The 22,607-nt window shown below is 42.6% G+C and overlaps 1 protein-coding gene across 1 annotated transcript in view; it reads left to right on the forward strand.

Moving 5' to 3' along the window:
• Positions 1–22,607, forward strand: part of LOC126238113 (cyclin-dependent kinase-like 1) — a 247,032-nt gene that overhangs the window by 221,645 nt on the left and 2,780 nt on the right. The window contains exons 4-6 of the mRNA XM_049947768.1: positions 973–1,080; positions 2,070–2,159; positions 11,839–11,978. Coding sequence (XP_049803725.1) covers positions 973–1,080; positions 2,070–2,159; positions 11,839–11,978 — 338 coding nt within the window. The remainder of the gene's footprint in view (positions 1–972; positions 1,081–2,069; positions 2,160–11,838; positions 11,979–22,607) is intronic.

Raw genomic sequence — 22,607 nt, forward strand, 5'->3', positions numbered from 1 at the left:
CATCCTATGAGGAACTCTCTTTGCACTTCTATCAACAACAAAATCTGAGGGGTTAGAAAATGCGAAAACATTCTATGGAGTGTGTCCCAGGAAGAATGTTGAGTATTCAGAGATGGGACCGGAACAATCAATAGAAAAAAAAAATAGCTAGTAAACCTGGGCGCAAAAGTGGACACTGTAAGGCTTGTGAGTGTGTGTTCATCTTCACTACCATGAAAAAGTGCTCACAGATCTTAAGGTATATATTTAGCGTCCATGTTTCTTTAGTTGTCTTGCGGTGTCAAAATCGGCGTTTTACGAGTTGCTTGTCTATGTAAATGAAAATTCAACAGGAATCAACCTATAACTAAGTACGTGCTTTTCACCAGAAGAAAAATTCGTCTAAACACTGAGAAAACTCATGTCATAGCCCCTACTTCACTTCTCATAATGTGTGTTCTACAGTTTTATATGGCTCGGAGGACTAATTAGCTATGCTATGTAACGGCAGTAACTAGTAGTGTTTATAGGGCAAGAAGCAATACCGCTTCAGTTGTTAAAAACGCGTAACATTATTTGGTATTTCCATATGTATTAAAAAATTAACACAAGCGTGATGAATTATAAGAAATATAATCTACCCTTTACTGTAGCAGACAAGGTATTGAAAGTTGGTGGAGGAGGTAGTACAAGCTAGAGTGACGTACCACAGCCGCTCGAATCTTGCTGTCAAGCAAGGAGTGGAACCACTATTCGCCCACGGCTAAAAGAGTCCATTAACTACAACGTCCTCTTTCGGTTTTGGTTCTCTTCGAGTGGACAGGCCAATTGCCGGTCCTCACCACTAGCACCACGGTGGCGCCACTAGCTGCCATCGGCTAATAGGAAAGGCTCCCTCCATATGGAACAGTGCCCCGTGAGTCGCCGGGGGATTAGTGGCGCGACTGGTTGCCCTGGCATTGCAGCGGCCTTACTCTGCGCGTCTGTTGGCAGATCCCGGCGAGAGCTACACGGACTACGTGGCGACGCGCTGGTACCGCGCTCCTGAGCTGCTCGTCGGCGACACGCAGTACGGACCACCCGTCGACGTCTGGGCCATTGGTGTGTACGCGGCAGCGGCTATAGCCAATACGGGTCACAGAGCAGCGCGGACGATGGTCTGTCCATGTGTTTCACTCTGCACCTTCAATCTTTTGTCTCCAGGTTGTCAGCACACAATTTTCTTTAGTGACGCCAAAACACACAGTGGAGTAAGTTCCTAGATGTCAACAGCATGCAGATCATCACGTCTGCGACGTGAATTACACAGTTCATACATATTTCATTCTTTCATCTTGTTTCGCAGAGTCTATCGAGAACATAGGGGTGGGGAACTAGTCAAAGCATACATTAACAAAAGATAAGCAAATCGTAAAAAAATACCATATTAACAACATACCATCACAATACTTCTTAGTGCTACTCAAGCTTCTCCTAGCTGAATTTAATCAAGGAAATTACAAAGAACTCTGCTAGTCCGGAAGAAAACTCCTGTCTTCTTAACTATACTAAATATTTGCTGTCTATCTCCTATTGCTAGGTTAATATTTAAATGAGTGCACTGTCATTTCTGAAACAGAGTAGTTACGTACAAATTTAAAGAGTAAGTGCTGTTTGCAGTGAATGAAGACGCTTCAACCACTTTAGCTGTTACGTAGTCCTTTACAGCGAATACTATCGGTTTCGCACCGTTATGGGTGCACCCTCAGGTGATGCAATGATTAGGTCTCAAACAATCGGGACATCATAGCTTCCCGATTGTTTAAGGCTAGTCATTGCATCACCTGAGGATGCACCCGGAACATTTTGAAACCGGTAGTGTTCCCAGTAAGGGACTACATAACACCTAAGGTTGTTGAAGACTCTTCATTCACTCTGAAAACCATCAATCCAAAAGAAGTTTTTAGTAAAAGAACGGTTTGAAGAATCTTACAATTATTTAAGGTATCTAATTTCTTACTTTATATTAGAAGAGAAATTTTTGGATACTTATATTTTGGCAACGTGTTAGACCAGTTTGGAATGCTGCTAATACGCGTTTACTGTTGCAGGTTGCGTATTCGCCGAAATGTTGCAGGGGCAGGCGCTGTGGCCCGGTAAATCTGACGTTGACCAGCTCTATCTCATCCGCAAGACGCTCGGTACGAATACCACATTGCCGCTTCTTTCCTATGTAACTACCATCAGTGTTGTCGATAGAAGCCACCTCCTTGCGCAGAGGTCCCAAACTGTAACTAAATCTCATGTTTTCCCAGTGAAGGTAGCAATAAAGGTGTTTTAGAGCGTGCAAGCGACTGCATGTACCTTAGTTTTTATTTTGATCATGTGCTTTCCTGCCTGAATGGTTGAAAAGCATGCAGTCGAAACGTTAATGCTATAAGGGGATCATACCTGGATATATGCTCGAAATTTTTCACTGCTGTAGAGACTGAATAAATCCTTATCAGCTTATCTAATTGAATGTTTTTGTTGACTAACACTCACAGCAAAACCGACGCCAGTTAGATGAGTCTGCTTTACAACTTTCTGTGTTATGAAGTTCATTCAACGCACGTGACTGTTGCTGCCAGTCCGATACAGGTTGTATTTCATAACAGTCTCTTAATTATTTCGCTCACATTAGCAAAAATATTGTTATTGAGAAAGAAGAAGTACTCTACCGACTGGGCTATCCAAGCACGACTCACGACCCGCTCTGATTGCTTCCGGCAGTACCTCATTTGCTACCTACCAAACTTCAGCCAAGCTCTCCTGTTTACCTTGCGGACCCAGCACTGCTGGAAGAAAGGATATCGCGGAGGCGTTTCCAGGGTGAATTTGGTCTTTGCAGCGGAGTGTGCGCTGATTTCCAATTTACAAGGAAGATTAAAACGGTGTACGCGCACCATGTCTTCTGCGCGCTTCCAGTTTTTCTGTCAGATGGTGTATTTGTTGTCTTAGAGAAGTTGATTGACATAGCTAAGTAAATTAATGTCACGGTGATCGTACAGAAAATTCATGTAGAAGGGAAAGACTGAAAGTTAACAGTTAATCTTTATGCTTTACAAGAAATAAAATAGAAAAAATGACCAAATATTAATTTGTGGAGTAATAGCAACAGCGGTATAGCAAGTATACTCTTCAACCGGCATTTGCAAGAAGTGTTAAACAGCTGTAATCACGAAGAGATCGACGTGACGGTGGACAACATGAGGGACATGTGCACACGATGGTATGTAGATTTACGTTTTTGACTGGCCATAAGAAGGCAATACAGACTTAGAGACCTAAAACACAGCTATGAACATTAGGGGATAATGATATTGAAATATGTAAGGCTTATGAGTTTGTCGTGTCTTATTTACTATTTCTTGTTGGTACGCTGCATTAGAGACATTTTGTAACGGTAAAAAAAGGATATAGTGTATTACATTAAAGTTTTATTATACTTTGAAGGCAGCTCATTTGTGTAAAATCAGAAAATAACTTTTATGGGGTGACAAAAGTCATGCGATATCGTGTCGGACCTCCTTTCTCCGGACAAAATTCAGTAGCTCGACGTGGCATCGACTCAACAAGCCGTTGGAAGTCCCCTGCAGAAATACTGATCTACAGTGCCTCTGTAACCCTACATAGTTTCGAAAGTGTTGTCGTTGCAAGATTTTGTGCACGACCTGATTATATCTCATAAATGTTCGATGGGATTCATGTCGGGCAATCTACGTGGCCAAGCCATTCCCTCGAAATGTCCAGAATGTTCTCCAAACCAGTTGCGAACAGCTCTGTCTCTGTGACATCATGCATTGTCATCCGTTAAAATTCCATCGCTGTCTGGGAATATGAATTCCATGAATGGTTGTAAATGGTCTCAAGTATCAGAACATAACCATTTCTTTTCGATGTCTCATGTAAACGCAACCCACCAGCTTGTGCAGTGCCTGGTAGACAACTTCCGACCATGGCTTCGTAGACTCTGCGCCTACTCGAACCCTACCATCAGCTCTCATCTGACGAGACCACGAGTTTCAGTCGTCTAAGGTCCAACTGATATGGTCACGAGGCAAGGAGATACGTTGCAGTTACTACCGTAACATAATAACGCCAAATTTGTCCGCAGTGTCCTGACGGATACGATCATCGTACGTCCAACATTTACTTCTGCGTTTATTTTACGCAGTGTTGCTTGTCTGTTAGCATTGACAACTCTACGCAAACACTGAAATTGATTGTCCCATGCGTCCAGCTGCAACAACCACTCAGCGTTTAAAGTCTGTTTATTCCCGCCGCGCGGCCACAGTCACATAGCAAACCTTTTCACGTGAATCACCTGAGTACAAAGGAGAGGTCCGCCAATGCACTGCCCTTTTATACCTTGTGTACGAGATACTAACTGTGTATAATATGCACATCACTATCCCATGACTTTTGTCACCTCGAAGTATAACGTGCTATTTTCTGTACTGTTACGTCATTGCTCGGCTCGACAATAATATATCATCTGCAAAATTTAATAATTATTGTACCTGATTCTAATAAAATGGTGGATCTTAAACATAGAGGAAGTCCCTCAATCGACCCACCAGTGAAGGACCATTGTAATTTCCTTTATACGTGGCGTTCCTCCTTGAGTAACTTCCTGGAAGCTTTCTTAAAGGTAAGAATTGTACCAAGTGTGTGCTGAACCATGTATTCCACTGTAAGTTACAAAACTATGTGCTCCGTTACCTCATATCATCCAGTACGAGGATTAACATTTAAATAGTTGTTAAATACATTATAAAAAGTTGCCTGAGCTGTTAAGTTGTGTGACATATTGATATACTTCGGCAATAATAAACAGACATTTAGGATAGTATGGAAGGAGTACTTTGATCACATGCTAAATCCTTATGCACTTAGAGATAAGGATAAGGAGGTAGAAGTAAACTCTGGACTTGGGAGGTGGGGAGGGGGGGAGGGGAAGGACGTGACATGGAAAGAAGTGGATGTAGCAGTGGACAAAAGAAAACGAGGAAAAGAAACAGGTGGGAACGAAGTAAGTGTGGAAATGATGAAGGCAGCAGGGGGTCGAGGAACAGTGACTGTATCGCGTGATGAGTTTGGTGTGGAATGAGAAGAAGACTCTACAAGATTGGAAGAGGGCATCAGTTGTTGCTATATTCAAATGAGGGATCAGAAAGGATTGTAGAAACTACAGGGGAGTCACACTGATACCACAGTGTGGCAAGTTAGGTGAAAAAATCTTGGAGAACAGAATCGAAAAAAGAGTCGAGAACAAATTGAGGGAAGAACAGCATGGCTTCAGACCTGCAAGATCAACTGTTGATCTCATCTTTGCTTAGAGGTAGCTGCAGGAGCACCACTATGAATTTGGGGAAGACGATGTGATGACCTTTTTCGATATAGAAAGTGAATTTGATAGTGTCTGCAGAAAAAAGGTCTAGGAAGCACTAGAAAAGAAGGGAGTGTAATAAGAGACAACAAGCAGAGTGCAGGTAACGTACTGTGAAGTATGAGTTCTATTAACGGGGGAAATGAAAGTGAGCAGGGGATCCAGGTTCGAATCCTGGCCAAGGTACAAAATTTCGTTCATTACATCACTCTGCATAGATACCTCAGTAAAATGCTGGGTTGGTTCCAGCAAACAGGCTGTGTGAAACAGGGTGGTGCATTTATACCTCTCTTTTTCACTGTGGTCTTGGATGCGACAATGACTAAGGTGGCAGAAAAGACTGGAGAAGACAAGTTGAAAGCAGCTGTGTTCGTGGATGATCAGGGGAAACAGGGAGGAGGAGATTCAGGAACAACTGGATCCTTCGGAAAAAAATGCAGGTCAGTGTGGAATGAGACAAATGTTGAGTTCCTGTTTACAAGATTGATCAAGCAGCGGAATAAGGTTTGGGGTGAACAGCTGCAGAAGATAGAAAGCGTTAAGCAATTTGGAAGTGTGAGAGAGTAAACGTGGCAGACAGTCAACAGCATTCCTGCGAAGTATCAGGAGTCTGGAACAAAGACGTCTCACAAACAAAGCAAAGAAGTTATATATACAAGTAACTACATCCCAATACTGGCCTATGCATCTGAAACATGGGTATCTAAGAAAAGAGAAGTAAGCAGATTACAGGCCTGTGAAATGAAGCTATTCAGAAGTAGGACACGAGTAACAAGGAGAGATAGAATAAGGAATAAAGGGGTAAGGGGAATAGTGAAAAAGGAAACCTTGCAGCATAAAAACATCAAGCCTAAGATGGCATGGGTGCTTAAAGATAGTGGAAAACAAGAGGAATCCCAAGAAGATAATGAAACGGAGATGCGAAGGAAACGACCAAAGAGGAAGACCAAGGGATTAACGGCTGGAATATGTGGAGGAGAGTGCGAAAAAATATGTAGCTGCAAGGTTGTGACCGGCAGTTTGCATGTCATTATATAGAGGGACACTCCACCGTCTCTGGTGTTACTTGGAGTTAGAAAAACAGCCCCTTGTCATCAGTGCAGAGAGAGGTGCGCACGTTAGACTGGAGTACTTCCAGCACAGTTACTGTAGTACAACTTTAAGATGTGCCCTGCTGAGAAATGACGCAGGACACTCAGCGAGGCTTGAGTCATCAGAACTTGTCACTGACAACTGGCACAGAGTTACCTTGCAGTCGAAAAGAATCTTGTTGTAACTGTACAGAGCAGTTGCCCCTCAATTCTGTCCGTGCACTGGCTGCTGTTGGCACATTTTACTGTCGTGCTAAGGTAAACTCTGACAACGTTCGGGTTCAATAGCAGATAGCGGTCTACACAAATTTGCTGTCTACGTTTGTCGGTTCGTGTCAAGGTCGCTGAGCTGTCTGTTAATAATTTAGTAGCCCTCGCGCACCACCTGTAGAAAATCAATGGCAAAGCCCGATGGTGGATTCCGATAGCTGCGCGTTAAGGTCATAGCATCTTCATAGCCCACACCAGTCGTATTATGCTGATTGGAAGTAGATACAGCATTTATCGTTAAATAACAGCTGACCAGATGGCCACGTCATTTTGTGTAGACGAAATTAATTTGTCATGCACAGCGGTTCTTAGCCTTGCAATTGACGTAATGGAACACCAACGCTTGATAAACGTAAAAGTCACAATGATGATATTATACAGATCTTTTCCACGAGCTGTTCCATTTTGCTGTGTTTTAATCACTTAATTAAAAGTCCATATTTGCTTTTCGGTGATGTCTAAGGAAGGACATACGACAACATAAGAGTAGCAACTTTTGTTTTGGGAAAGATGGCCTTTTAAGTACTGGGTTTGTTTACATCGTTTCAAGTAAATGTTTAGGTTCTTCCAGACTAATACTTGATTTACAGTTCTTGTGAAATTACTGGTCATAAGTACCTGTTGCCGGCCGCTGTGACCTAGCGGTTCTAGGCCCCTCAGTCCGGAACCGCGCTGCTGCTGTAGTCGCAGGTTCGAATCCTGCCTCGGGCATGAATGTGTGTGATGTCCTTAGGTTAGTTAGGTTTAAGTAGTTCTAAGTCTAGGGTACTGATGACCCCATAGTGCTCAGAGCCATTTCAACCATTTTTGAACCAAGTATCTGTTACACTATATTGTTTCTTGAGCAACTTACACTTCTGTAGCCTTTAGACTTGTTAACTTTCGAACGTCGATTGCATACAAAAGCAAAGTTTTGCCGATAAATGAGCGTACCTCTGTAATTTGAAATCATTTTATCCGGTTTTAGCCGTTAGAGATGGTGTAATTTGGTTGTAAGACCAGACTAGTCTCTTGGTTCCAGAAGGAAAAAGGGGAAAAGGTAACAATGCGCGTACGGATTTGACTGACGGGAAGAGTATTATCAAAAGCGGGTAGCCCAGCTTATGGCATCGTTTGCTGTCAAATGCTGCGTTTTTATCTCTTAACACAGAGTATGTAATAACCTTGTTGTCACTTTTATTGAACATTTAGTACGGAGGTCAGTTCACGAGCGGTGAGACAGGCAAGCTTATGAACGTCAACACTTTTTCATGACAGAACGTCGCTATTTTTAGAACTACGCGGCATGATTTATTTAAATTTTTCGGTCGTGCAGACAAAGTATTAAAATTCTTTTTTCCGTATTACTGCAGGCATTATTTTCCTTTGTCTCTACAAATGCCGGGGTGGTCCCTTCGATGACGACACGGACGATTTCCTTCCCTGTTTTTCCCTAATCCAACCCTGTGCTGCATCTCTAATGACATCGTCACCAAAGGGACATTAAACCATAAAATCATAATAGACAGATCACAAGCTCTGGATGGAAACGTTGAGCGAAACTATTGGCCAGGGTTTTATTTAAGGAGCCGTCACAGAATTCGTCTAGACTGATATAGGAACGACACGGATAACTAAAACAAAGATATGTGCCATTACCTATTGTATGTGAATCCAGCATTTTAATCGTTGCACCACATCGCTCCGTTGAATAACTTTTTTACTAATTTATGCTGTTAGAAAAGTTTTAGTTATTTAACTTCTTAATAAAAATAGTTCATATTTACAGTTACTAACTTTTTAAGAGGTCACGTATCATTTCATACGTACACGAGCATTTAATGTTTATGTTCATCGCTTATTGTTTATCAGTATGGGGAAATTGTCTTGAGATTTGAGCACCAAGCGTCTAGGTAACGATACGGTGCAAAATTTATGTGGGAACGCAGACAGTGTCAAAAAACGACACAACAGTTTTAGCGAGATATTTGATCCAGAATTAGATTTTCACTCTGCAGCGGAGTGTGCGCTGATATGAAACTTCCTGGCAGATTAAAACTGTGTGCCGGACCGAGACTCGAACTCGGGACCTTTGCCATTCGCGGGCAATTGCTCTACCAACTTTCTTTTTCTTTTCTTTTTTTTAGTTTTTTTTTTGTTCGATATAGTTCGTTGCGTTTGGTCTAGGCGGACGTCACAAGACATCCGTTCAAGTTGATCGTTGATTCCTTCACTCAGTTTTGTTATTACAGAGGCCAAGGACCCCTCTGACCGAACACGCTGAGCTACCGTGCCGGCTGACCATCTGAGCTATCCAAGCACGACTCACGTCCCCTCCTCACAGCTTTACATCCACCAGTACCTCGTCTCCTACCTTCCAAACTTTACAGAAGCTCTCCTGCGAACCATCCTGAAAGAAAGGATATTGCGGAGACATGGCTTAGCCACAGCCTAGGGGATGTTTCCAGAATGAGATTCTCATTCTGCATCTGAGTGTGCGCTGATATGAAACTTCCTGGCAGATTAAACCTGTGTGCTGGACCGAGACTCGAACTCGGGACCTTTGCCTTTCGCGGGCAAGTGTTCTACCAACTGAGCTACCCAAGCACGACTCACGCTCCGTCCTCAGTTGGTAGAGCACTTGCCCGCGAAAGGCAAAGGTCCCGAGTTCGAGTCTCGGTCCGGCACTCAGTTTTAATCTGCCAGGAAGTTTTATAACAGCGCACACTCCGCCGCAGAGTGAAAATCTCATTCTGTGGCTAAGCCATGTCTCCGCGATATCCTTTCTTTCAGGAGTGCTAGTCCTGCATAGTTCGCAGGAGAGCTTCTGTAAAGTTTGGAAGGTAGGAGACGAGGTACTGGTGCAAGTAAAGCTGTGAGGACAGGGCGTGAGTCGTGCTTGGGTAGCTCAGTTGGTAGAGCACTTGCCCGCGAAAGGCAAAGGTCCAGAGTTCGAATATCGGTCCGGCACACAGTTTTAATCTGCCAGGAAGTTTCGAGGTATTTGATACAATGCGAGTTACTACTTACAATGTATTTACTATTACTTAGTGATAAGGTAACGTAGTGCTTGTCATGAACATCATTCTTGAGAAATAAATGTTAACGAAGCTTTGTACAACTCCTATGATTAGTACTTATTTGCCAGACCAGTTTCAGGCATTATCGCCCATCATCTGCAGATAACTAAGAAAATATAGACCAAGTAACAACTGATATGCCTTTCTTAGGAAATCGCAGATGAAGGGTGATAATGAGTGAACTTCCTCCGATAAAAAGTTTGAATAAATAAAAGTAAATTAATACTATCAACTTTAGTGTACATTTCAGTGTCAAAAACAACTTTCATCAAACACATTACAGTTTCACAGAAACCATGCTTCAAAGATTATCTGTATATTGCTCGTTTTTTTAAGATTAAACCATTTGTTACTGCATATTACGGCATCTATGTTCATTTTTTCAGACAATGTCTTAGCTCTGAAGACAAAATATTAGTCACGCTATTAAAAGAGCATGTTAGCCGGTTTAGAGCGCTGCAGTTGGTGCAGAAATGGCCCCAGGCATTTCTCTCGACTACTGACCTAAGTAGCGGCAGTTCAGTCATATTTAAGTGCCAGTCGGTTGCATTGAATCAACGTAGTAAGAAGGATCGACGTAGAGGCGTGTCAGAGCTCCAGAAAGGAGCTGTCATGTTTGCACGTGTCCATGAGTACACCGTGAATCAAGATGCTAGATTTACTGGTACGTCAACGCGGTGTGTCCATTGTGTCTATTAGGAACGCTAAACCAGTCGTAAGCACGTGGTTGTAAAAATAACCTAACAGACAGGAACGGAAAAGTCCTAACCGGCAGGGACCAGAGACGATTAAATGACAGTCGGCTCAGAGCGGACAGGAATTGCTACTGTCAACGAAAGCAAGTGTATTTCAACCAGATCACGAGCGAACATTACGAAGGGAATTGGAATGGATGGACATTTTGAATCATATACCTCGAAAGGCAACTGTAAACAACAGCACATGAAGCTGCACGTAGTGGAAAGGAGGTCATGCGTGTCACGCTGGACACCATACTCATTGATTGTTTTGAGAATAATTCGATAACTGCACATAATCAGAGCAATTTTTAATTAAATTACCGGTTTCGGCCGGCATTAGCCATCCTCAGATCATAAAATACAGATTGTGGAGATGTGTAGTGTGGGCCGACCAGTGGAACTTTTACTCTTTCAGAAGACGCAAGGCGCGAGGGTACGGATGGTCCTGACGTTTTGGAATGTTTCTCGTATCATGACTTCGGTTCACCCATTACTGTGAACATGAACTAGGACGTTTATTTCAACATTATTGGTGACTGTATTGCTCTGTCTTCTGCACTTTATGAAGACTGTGCTGTGAACACTCCCGTCTTCCAGTATGACGACAGCCATTTTCATCTAGTTTGGCGAACACTCGCGCAGTTTATTGCAGCCGGCCGTGGTGGCCGAGCGGTTCTAGGTGCTACAGTCTGCAACCGCGCGACCGCTACGGCCGCAGGTTCGAATCCTGCCTCGGGCATGGATGTGTGTGATATTCTTAGATTAGTTAGGTTTAAGTAGTTCTAAGTTCTAGGGGACTGATGACCTCAGAAGTTAAGTCCCACAGTCCTCAGAGCCATTTGAACCACTTTAGTTTATCGCACTTGGACCGACATGCTAAATCAGCCGATCTTAATACCAGGGAAAAATGTCTGGGGCTTTTTATAATTGCTCGTGAAACGTAACCATCAATACCCTCACAATATGATAGCTCTATCTGTATATAGAATACCTCAAGAAACATGTGGAATTTCTTCAACGCTTAGCTGTAACTATCATCAAAGCTAGTTTCGGTGTTATATGTACAAGTTTGTGTCTCATGGGTATTTTATTTTAAATTTTATTTTTATCCAGGGTGTTTTTCTGATGGCCTTTGTGTGTAGAGGTTCGTCTAAAATTCAGAAAAAGTAACAGAAATACACCATTGTATGTTTGACGTGTTGCAACATACGTGATATTCCTACTATCGTAATTTCACGAACTAGAACAATGCTGTTAGCAGGATGTTGACTGTGTGGCTCTTCCCGCAGGTGAGCTGATCCCTCGGCACCAGAGCGTCTTCCGGACCAGCGAGTTCTTCTGCGGGGTGAAGCTGCCGCCCCCTGAGGCTGGCGAGACGCTGGAGCAGCGCCTGTCCAGCGCATCCAACACGGCCATCGACCTGCTCAAGGTACGCCTCTCCACGACAGAGCTCCACGCCCCTGATCCCCTACACGAGAATTTGGCACTAACAAGTGTGGTGATGTACGAGGGATAGTCGTGAAGTTTTAATTGCCGCCCCGACCCTACAATGAGACTCATTTTTCCCAACGATGGGCATCTTGTCGGAGTCCTTGACCGAAGCATGTGTGATTGCGTCCTACACAGAATGAAACAGAGTGTTCTCTTACACAGCTTCCCGTGATATTTCGCGTTGGCAGCCTTTGACGATTTACCCCTCACGAGCATAATCTGTTAGCACCACATCACAGCAGATTCTAAGAAATACTCAGCACCATCTTGACCAATGGCTGTTGGGTCTTGGCATTTTACTGCGTTGCTGAATCCACGCGTTCTCACTGCTCCACTGCTTGCTTTATTCCATTGTCTTAGGTTCATAATGATACACACTGCACTAGTCCACGGTGATTAGGTGGCTAAGGTCCGACCCCGGTAGCTGAGTGCTCAGCGAGACAGAATGTCAATCCTACGGGCCCGGGTTCGATTCCCGGCTGCCCGGCTGGGTCGGAGATTTTCTCCGCTCAGGGACTGGGTGTTGTGTTGTCCTAATCATCATCATTTCATCCCCATCGACGCGCAAGTCGCCGAAGTGGCGTCCAATCGAAAGACTTGCACCAGGCGAACGGTCTACCCGACGGTAAGCCCTCGTCACACGACATTATTATTGTAGGTGGCTAAGAAGGCATATGGACTGTCCTGACACTTCAGAATTTCCGCACCTGTCTGTTAGGTGTGTTTTCTAAATGTATGTGAGGCGGGCGGCGACCTTCAATTTCTAAATTTCGTTCAAGATGCTACGAGGTGTGGCTAGAAAAAAACCGGACTAGTACTGGTGAAACAATAAAACGAATGCAATAAGGCTGAAAGTCGCGTGGCCTGTCACGTGACTCTCGCTCCGCCTGCTGATCGAGTTTCATCTGCCTCCTGCACTCAGTCTGCCCGTGGCGTCTGTTTTAAGTAGTTGACGTTTTGTCTGTGCGTCGGAAAATGTTGAGTGTACAGAAAGAACAGCGTGTTAACATCAAATTTTGTTTCAAACTAGGAAAATCTGCAAGTGAAACGTTTGTAATGTTACAACAAGTGTACGGCGATGATTGTTTATCGCAAACACAAGTGTTTGAGTGGTTTAAACGATTTAAAGATGGCCGCGAAGACACCAGTGATGACACTCGCACTGGCAGACCATTGTCAGCAAAAACTGATGCAAACATTGAAAAAATCGGTAAACTTGTTCGACAAGATCGCCGTTTAACAATAAGAGCAGTGTCTGAGTTAACAGGAGTTGACAAGGAAAGTGTTAGGCAGATTCTTCATGAAAGTTTCAACATGAACAAAGTGTGTTCAAAAATGGTTCCAAAGTGTCTCACAATTGAACAGAAGGAACGCCGAAGAATGATTTGTTCTGACATCCTGGAAAACATTGAAAGTGATCCACCTTCTTACAAAATGTTATTACTTGCGATGAATCGTGGTTTTTTACTTACTATCCCGAAACTAAACGCCAATCGATGCATTGGAAAACTCCTGGTTCTCCACGACAAAAAAAAAAGCACGAATGTCAAAATCGAAATTCAAGGCAATGATGATTGTTTTTTTTGACATCAAAGGGATTGTGCACATTGATTGAGTACCAGAGGGACAAACAGTGAATCAGCATTACTACATTAGCGTCCTGGCTACCCTACGTGAGCGAGTACGGAGAAAACGGAACGATTTGTGGAGAAAAAAGTCATGGATCCTTCACCAAGACAATGCCCCAGCTCACAGTGCGTAGTCAGTGAAGACGTTTTTGGCAAAACACAACATTCCCATCTTAGATCATCCACCCTACTCACCTGATTTGGCCCCCTGTGACTTTTTCCTTTTCCCTAAAGTCAAGTCAGCTTTGAAAGGAACTAGATTTGAGACTGTTGAAGCAGTAAAAGAAAAAGCGACGGAAGTAATGTATGGACTTACCGAAAATGATCTGCAGCATTGCTATGAACAGAGGAAAATTCGTATGGAGCGGTGTAGAGACCGAGGAGGAGAGTACATTGAAGGAGATAACATGAAATTGTAAATAATTGTAAATAAATGTTTTTTCCAGCATCAGTCCGGTTTTTTTCTAGCCGCACCTCGTATAAACAGATTGGTGACTCACTTTCATTTTTTCCACTATCGGTGCGGCTCTGATACGGTCTTCGAGTACCAGGGCCACTTCTCTTGTTATTCCCGGTTCTTCACAGAGAGATGGTCTGTCATTTCGTTCTTTTACATTCAGACTGTTTGACCACGCTAGAACCGTCTGTGTCATTTAGGCACTGTGTCAAACGATGGTGCATTGTCGCCCTAAGTTACAAGTACTTACCAAAAAAGCAAGAAATTTTTTGATTAGCATGACCGCTAGTAAATTCTCTAGGTTATTAATGAATGAGCTTATGAGAGTGAGTGTGAGAGAGAAGTAGTGGATATCCGTATCAGTCCAAGAAGTGCACTATAGTAATGACGATTGTAGTTAGTAACGGTAATTTTGGTATCATGATTACTTAATTATCTCACACACGGATCCTCTACTGAAAGTTTGCACAAGTTCTTCTATTTTCCATTGTCTCTTGGTCAGTACTCACCATGTGGAAGTGCTTGTTCCTAATTCAAAATCTGCAAAGGCAATTCTTAAATATTATCAGCTTATACTCAAAAAATGGTTCAAATGGCTCTGAGTACTATGGGACTTATCATCTGAGGTCATCAGTCCCCTAGAACTTAGAACTACTTAAAACTAACTAACCTAAGGACATCACACACATCCACGCCCGAGGCAGGATTCGAACCTGCGACCGTAGCGGTCGCGCGGTTCCACACTGAAGCGCCTAGAACCGCTCGGCTACTCCGGTCGGCTGGCTTATACTCACACACGCAAGTATCTCAGCTTATGGCTTATACTCACACACGCAAGTATCTCTTCTTAAAATTACCACATGCAAATATCTCAGCTGAAAATTACCACACGTGATTTCATTGTGACCGTTGGTCACTACCAAAGAATCCTAAGTTCCCCGTGGTTTTTACCTGCCTACCTTGACATGAACCTTCACCAATAAGTTTTGTTCTCGTAGATATTATGAAAATGGAAATCATTATTTCTAGCTTGTCTTAAATATTCCACGTGCGTACCATTCCCATATTCTCTAATGTTACGGAGCACACTGAAAATACGTGTTTCACCTACAGAAATCAGCGACATAGTGTCGGAACATGGCCGTTCACAAGGCCATCCCATGCTTCCTCAGAAGGTGACGAGGATCCCGTTACCGTATTGGTCAGCCACACTCCAGGCCCTCTAGTGCTCTTGGAATACTTCCTGTCTTTTGTTACGCCAAGGGTGACCAGAAGACTGTCTCAAAGATAATTACAGATTCTACATTCACTATCTGTGGTCAGTAGACAACAAACCATTCACTCATTTCTCAAACATGACAAAAGATGACATATGGATCTATTTTTGAAGGAAGTGCACATATGAATAATTAAATATCCAAATTTTCCTTTTCTACATCATTATCCGGTTTCAGTGTATTGAATAAAATTGTTACCATAAAACTGCTGTTCTAACATGAACAACGAAGTATGTTGTTATACAACGGGTTTTACTATACTCAATGAGGAAAATCTTTTCTATATCCGGTAGTACTGTACCCTTGCACTAATATCAACGACCAGCAGAGTGCAGTAACCAAATGAGGACATATTCAACTGTTCTTACCCACAAGCTTGACTCCCGCTGCTTTACTCGCATCGATTGAATGATCTGCAAAATGTTTTGTTTTTGTTTTGCTTTAATCGAATTTATGTGCTATTACTCCCACTGACCATGTGTAAACCTGTTGTTGTTGTTGTGGTCTTCAGTCCTGAGACTGGTTTGATGCAGCTCTCCATGCTACTCTATCCTGTGCAAGCTTTTCATCTCCCAGTGCTCACTGCAACCTACATCCTTCTGAATCTGCTTAGTGTATTCATCTCTTGTTCTCGCTCTAAGATTTTTACCCTCCACACTGCCCTCCAATGCTAAATTTGTGATCCCCTGATGCCTCAGAACATGTCCTACCAACCGATCCCTTCTTCTAGTCAAGTTGTGCCACAAACTCCTCTTCTCTCCAATTCTGTTCAATACCTCCTCATTAGTTACGTGATCTACCCATCTAATCTTCAGCATTCTTCTGTAGCACCACATTTCGAAAGCTTCTATTCTTTTCTTGTCCAAACTATTTATCGTCCATGTTTCACTTCCATACATGGCTACACTTCAACAAATACTTTCAGAAACGACTTCCTGACACTTAAATCAATACTCGACGTAAATAAATTTCTCTTCTTCAGAAATGCTTTCCTTGCCATTGCCAGTCTACATTTTTATATCCTCTCTACTTCGACCATCATCAGTTATTTTGCTCCCCAAATAGCAAAACTCCTTTACCACTTTAAGTGTATCATTTCCTAATCTAATTCCCTCAGCATCACCTGATTTAATTAGACTACATTCCATTATCCTCGTTTTGCTTTTGTTGATGTTCATCTTATATCCTGCTTTCAAGATACTGTCCACTCCGTTCAACTGCTCTTCCAAATCCCTTGCTGTCTCTGACAGAATTACAATGTCATCGGCGAACCTCAAAGTTTTTATTTCTTCTCCATGGATTTTAATGCCTACTCCGAACTTTGGTTTTGTTTCCTTTACTGCTTGCTTAATATACAGATTGAATAACATCGGGGATAGGTTACAACCCTGTCTCACTCCTTTCGCAACCACAGCTTCCCTTTCATGCCCCTCGACTCTTATAACTGCCATCTGGTTTCTGTACAAATTGTAAATAGCCTTTCGCTCCCTGTATTTTACCCCTGCCACCTTTAGAATTTGAAAGAGAGTATTCCAGTCAACATTGTCAAAAGCTTTCTGTAAGTCTACAAATGCTAGAAACGTGGGTTTGCCTTAATCTAGCTTCTAAGATAAGTCGTAGGGTCAGTATTGCCTCACGTGTTCCAATATTTCTACGGAATCCAAACTGATCTTCCCCGAGGTCGGCTTCTACCAGTTTTTCCATTCGTCTGTAAATAATTCGCGTTAGTATTTTGCAGCTGTGACTTATTAAACTGATAGTTCGGTAATTTTCGCATCTGTCAACACCTGTCTTCTTTGGGATTGGAATTATTATATTCTTCTTGAAGTCTGAGGGTATTTCGCCTCATATATCTTGTTCACCAGATGGTAGAGTCTTGTCAGGACTGGCTCTCCCAAGGCCGTCAGCAGTTCTAATGGAATGTTGTCTACTCCCGGGGCCTTGTTTCGACTCAGGTCTTTCAGTGCTCTGTCAAACTCTTCACGCAGTAGAGTATCTCCCATTTCATCTTCATCTACATCCTCTTCCATTTCTATAATATTGCCCTCAAGTACAACGCCCTTGTATAGACCCTCTATATACTCCTTCCACCTTTCTGCTTTCCCTTCTTTGCTTAAAACTGGGTTTCCTTCTGAGGTCTTGATATTCATACAAGTGTTTCTCTTTCCTCCAAAGGTCTCTTTAATTTTCCTATAGGCAGTATCTATCTTGCCCCTAGTGAGATAAGCCTCTACATCCTTACATTTGTCCTCCAGCCATCCCTGCTTAGCCATTTTGCACTTCCTGTCGATCTCATTTTTGAGACGTTTTTATTCCTTTTTGCCTGTTTCATTTACTGCATTTTTATATTTTCTCCTTTCATCAATTAAATTCAATACTTCTTCTGTTACCCAAGGATTTCTACCAGCCCTCGTCTTTTTACCTACTTAATCCGCTGCTGCCTTCACTACTTCATCCCTCAGAGCTACCCATTCTTCATCTACTGTATTTCTTTCCCCCATTCCTGTCAATTGTTCCCTTATACTCTCCCTGAAATTCTGTACAACCTCTGGTTTAGTCAGTTTATCGAGGTCCCATCTCCTTAAATTCCCACCCTTTTGCAGTTTCTTCAGTTTTAATCTACAGTTCATAACCAATAATTTGTGGTCAGAGTCCACATCTGCCCCTGGAAATGTCTTACAGTTTAAAACCTGGTTCCTAAATCTCTGTCTTACCATTATGTAATCTATCTGATACCTATTAGTATCTCCAGGATACTTCCATGTATACAACCTTCTTTTATGATTCTTGAACCAACTATTAGCTATGATTAAGTTATGCTCTGTGCAAAATTCTACCAGACGGCATCCTCTTTCATTTCTTAACCCCAATACATATTCACCTACTATGTTTCCTTCTCTCCCTTTTCCTACTCTCGAATTCCAGTCACCCATGACTATTAAATTATCATCTCCCTTCACTACCTGAATAATTTCTTTTATCTCATCATACATTTCATCAATTTGTTCGTCATCTGCAGAGCTAGTTGGCATATAAACTGGAACTACTGTAGTAGACGTGGGCTTCGTGTCTATCTTGGGCAGAATAATGCGTTCACTATGCTGTTTGTAGTAGCTTACCCGCACTCCTATTTTTTTATTCATTATTAAACCTACTCCTGCATTACCTCTATTTGATTTTGTATTTACAACCCTGTAATCACCTGACCAAAAGTCTTGTTCCTCCTGCCACCGAACTTCACTAATTCCCACTATATCTAACTTTAACCTATCCATTTCCCTTTTTAAATTTTCTAACCTACCTGCCCGATTAAGGGATCTGACATTCCACGCTCCGATCCGTAGAACGCCAGTTTTCTTTCTCCTGATAACGACGCCCTGAGTAGTCCCCGCCCGGAGATCCGAATGGGGGACTATTTTACCTCCGGAATATTTTACCCAAGAGGACGCCATCATCATTTAACCATACAGTAAAGCTGCATGCCCTCGGGAAAAATTACGGCTGTAGTTTCCCCTTGCTTTCAGCCGTTCGCAGTACCAGCACAGCAAGGCCGTTTTGGTTAGTGTTACAAGGCCAGATCAGTGAATCATCGAGACTGTTGCCCCTGCAACTACTGAAAAGGCTACTGCCCCTCTTCAGGAACCACACGTTTGTCTGGCCTCTCAACAGATACCCCTTCGTTGTGGTTGCACCTACGGTACGGCCATCTGTATCACTGAGGCACGCAAGCCTCGCCACCAACGGCAAGGTCCATGGTTCATGGGGGGATGTGTAAACCTACAGACTGTAAAATAGTTAGTGATCCTTTACATGTGTAAACCTAAATGCTGTAAAATAGTTAGTGATCCTTTACATGAATACCAGTCCTTGCGAGTTAAAACGAGAACGAGACAAATCGGCTAAGTTACATTCGGTGCTGAGTTCTCTCATCTCAATCGGATATCCCTGTACATGGAACCTTATTTAAACGTGGTATCTACTTTGTCATCAGTAATGATTAGTTTGGGTCGTAATTAATATAAGGGAAGTTTATAAACATGTATTAGGCCTACTGAAAAATTAGTTGTATTAAAAATATGATTCTTTTTCTATGAATTTCTGACAAAGCAGGTTTGTCGTGGTCACTGTTAAATAAGTTCCTCTTATGTAGTTCCCAAACTGCAACGCCCTCTAAAATTTTCACTCGAATTAAAGTCGAAGAGGCATGAAATTTTTGAATGTACTTTTGAATAAAAAGCGGTTCTGGTTTCATATTTAAATATTTTCGTCGAGCGTTTCATCCCCTATTTCACCCCCATATGAGCTGAATTTCCAAGAACACTGAAACACGTAATGTTTTTATTTCTCTTCTAGAAGTCAGATACCAATATTCTTATATGTAGCTTTGAAATTGCTTTTGAGTTCTTTAATAACGATTTATTTTTAAAAAAATTCACCCGCTATATTACCCCCTTAGGGGTTGATTTTCTAAAAATGCAGACCGAGAAACCAAATACTAATTTTCGTAGTGCTACCTTATCTTAATAACGACAGATTGTCGGAAAAACTTTCGTCCCCTATGTCACCCTCTCAGGGTTGGAATTTCGAAAAATCCCTTATTAAACGATACCTAAACTATAAAATCAACACCCTCTCCAAATTTCAAGTTTCCTTCCTTAGCGGTTTCGGCTGGGCGATGATGATTCCACCAGACAGTACATTTCCTTTGATATATATAGATGGATTAAGCATGCAGTAAAGAGCTCTTGATGTTGTTATATAGACGTTATTACAGTTCTCGATAAGTGTAGCCCATTAGCTCTATAGGAACCAGTTTGGTTTCATATGATTGTCAAATGCTTTAAATTGTTGTTTTATCTTAGCACTTACCAGCATAATGGAATCTTATTATTCTGCACGGGAAATGGCAGACACGATCTATTATTATGGTCTGGTAAATAGAAGCAACCGTCGATCCCGTGTAGTGAATGCTGAAATATATCAGAATCCGAGGCACTATTTGCACAGTTATTCACCAGCGTTTTCCAGCGACTAGCAGATTCTGGCTCCATAGCTTCAACAAAGGCTGATCGTGGTGGACGTGGCATCTTCATGATCCAGTTGGGTAGGAGCGGGTATTGCAGCGAGTGGAAGAAGATCCTGGAACTCGGGTACACAGGAGTACAACATCTATTGGTTTAATCTTCTTGTCTCGAAGAAACTGCATGAACACTTGCTACACTCATATCGCGTACAGCATGTACAAGCCCTTCGACTACCAAGGTCAGTCTGCCTGCATGCAGTTCTAACTGGTTTTGCAAACACGGTTTTTCGCAAGAAAGATACAATTTACAGACGAGGCTGTTTTCAATCGACTTGGTATTGTGAATTTGTGCGATCCAAATGCAGTTGAGGAAGCCAGGGTTCAGCGCCGATTTTTGATTAATGTGTGGGCAGAAATTATTATCAATAGACTAGTAAGGCGTTAGTATTACCAATAAGGTCGATAGGTGCAAGGTATCGTCAGTTCCTATCAGACGACTTTCCTGTACTTCTAGAAGTGGTATCAATCCAGAAACGCCTGGACGTGCGGTTTTTCCGAAACGACCGAGAATACCTCGCACAGCCATTTAAAGGGCAATAGATTGCTCGGGACGGTCCGTAATGTCGGCCAGTTAGTTCCCTTGGTCTTATTTTGTTGGAACTTCGGTTGTGGGAACATCGAAGTCTTTTATACCAGCCGGCCGCGGTGGTCTACGGGTTCTAGGCGCTCATTCCGGAACCGCGCGACTGCTACGGTCGCAGGTTCGAATCCTGCCTCGGACATGGATGTGTGTGATGTCCTTAGGTTAGTTAGGTTTAAGTAGTTCTAAGTTCTAGGGGACTGATGACCAGAGAAGTCCCATACTGCTCAGAGCCATTTGAACCATTTGAACTTTTATACCAAAGCTTCAATAATGATGTACAGACACTACAGAAACGCGCCATCAGTCTCGGTGACCAACGTCGAAATTTTTCGACAGACGTCGGACAGAAGCTTACCTTACTATGTGTGGACACGGTACTGACAAGGGAACCTCCCCATCGCACCCCCCTCAGATTTAGTTATAAGTTGGCACAGGGATAGGCCATGAAAAACCGAACACAGATTAATCGAGAAAACAGGAAGAAGTTGTATGGAACTATGAAAAAAATAAGCAAAATATACAAAGTGAGTAGTCCATGCGCAAGGTAAGCGACATCAAGGAGGGTGTCGGCTTACGAGCGCCGTGGTCCCGTGGTTAGCGTGAGTAGCCGCGGATCGAGAGGTCCTTGGTTCAAATCTTCTCTCGAGTGAAAAGGTTAATTTTTTATTTTCAGACAATTATCAAAGTTCAGGTACTCACACATAATCAACTTCGCTCTCCAAAATTCCAGAACATGTTCAGATTAGCTTGGACATATGCAGGATTTGACGGTCTACTCACGGAAACATTTTAAAACGTAAAAAAACATATGTTTTGACAGAGCATAGGGAAAACGGTGCGACTGTGGAACTGTTGCATTCATTTGTTGCGGTTTATGTGACAAACTCTTATGTTTTCATCACTTTTTTGGGAGTGATTATCACATCCACAAGAAAACCTAAATCGGGCAAGGTAGAAGAATCTTTTTACCCATTCGCCAAGTGTGCAAGTTAGGTGGGTCGACAACATATTCCTGTAATGTGACGCACATGCCGTCACCAGTGTCGTATAGAATATTTCAGACGTGTTTTCCTGTGGAGGAATCTGTTGACCTATGAATTTGCGATCAAATGTTTTCGGTTCCTATTGGAGAGACACGTCCTTTCGTCTACTAATTGCACGGTTTTGCGGTGCGGTCGCAAAACACAGACACCACAGTTATTACAGTGAACAGAGACGTCAATGAATGAACGGTCAGATCATAACTTTGCGAAAATAAAGCAAGTAAAATTTTTACTCGAGGGAGGACTCGAACCAAGGTCCTCTCGTTCCGCAGTGGCTCACTCTAACCACGGGACCACGGCGCTTCTCGGCTTACATACTCCTAGATGTTGCATATCTTACACTTGGACTACTCAGTTTGTATATTTTGCTTATTTTTCCATAGTTCCACACTACTTCCTGTTTTCTCGATTGATCTGTGTTCAGTTTTTCAAGGCCTATCCACTGTGTCAATAACTAAATCTGAGGAGGGTGCGATAGGGAGGTTCCCTTGTGAGC

The sequence above is a fragment of the Schistocerca nitens genome, chromosome 1 (assembly GCF_023898315.1).
Source record: "Schistocerca nitens isolate TAMUIC-IGC-003100 chromosome 1, iqSchNite1.1, whole genome shotgun sequence".
In the NCBI taxonomy this organism is placed as follows: Eukaryota; Metazoa; Arthropoda; class Insecta; order Orthoptera; family Acrididae; genus Schistocerca; species Schistocerca nitens.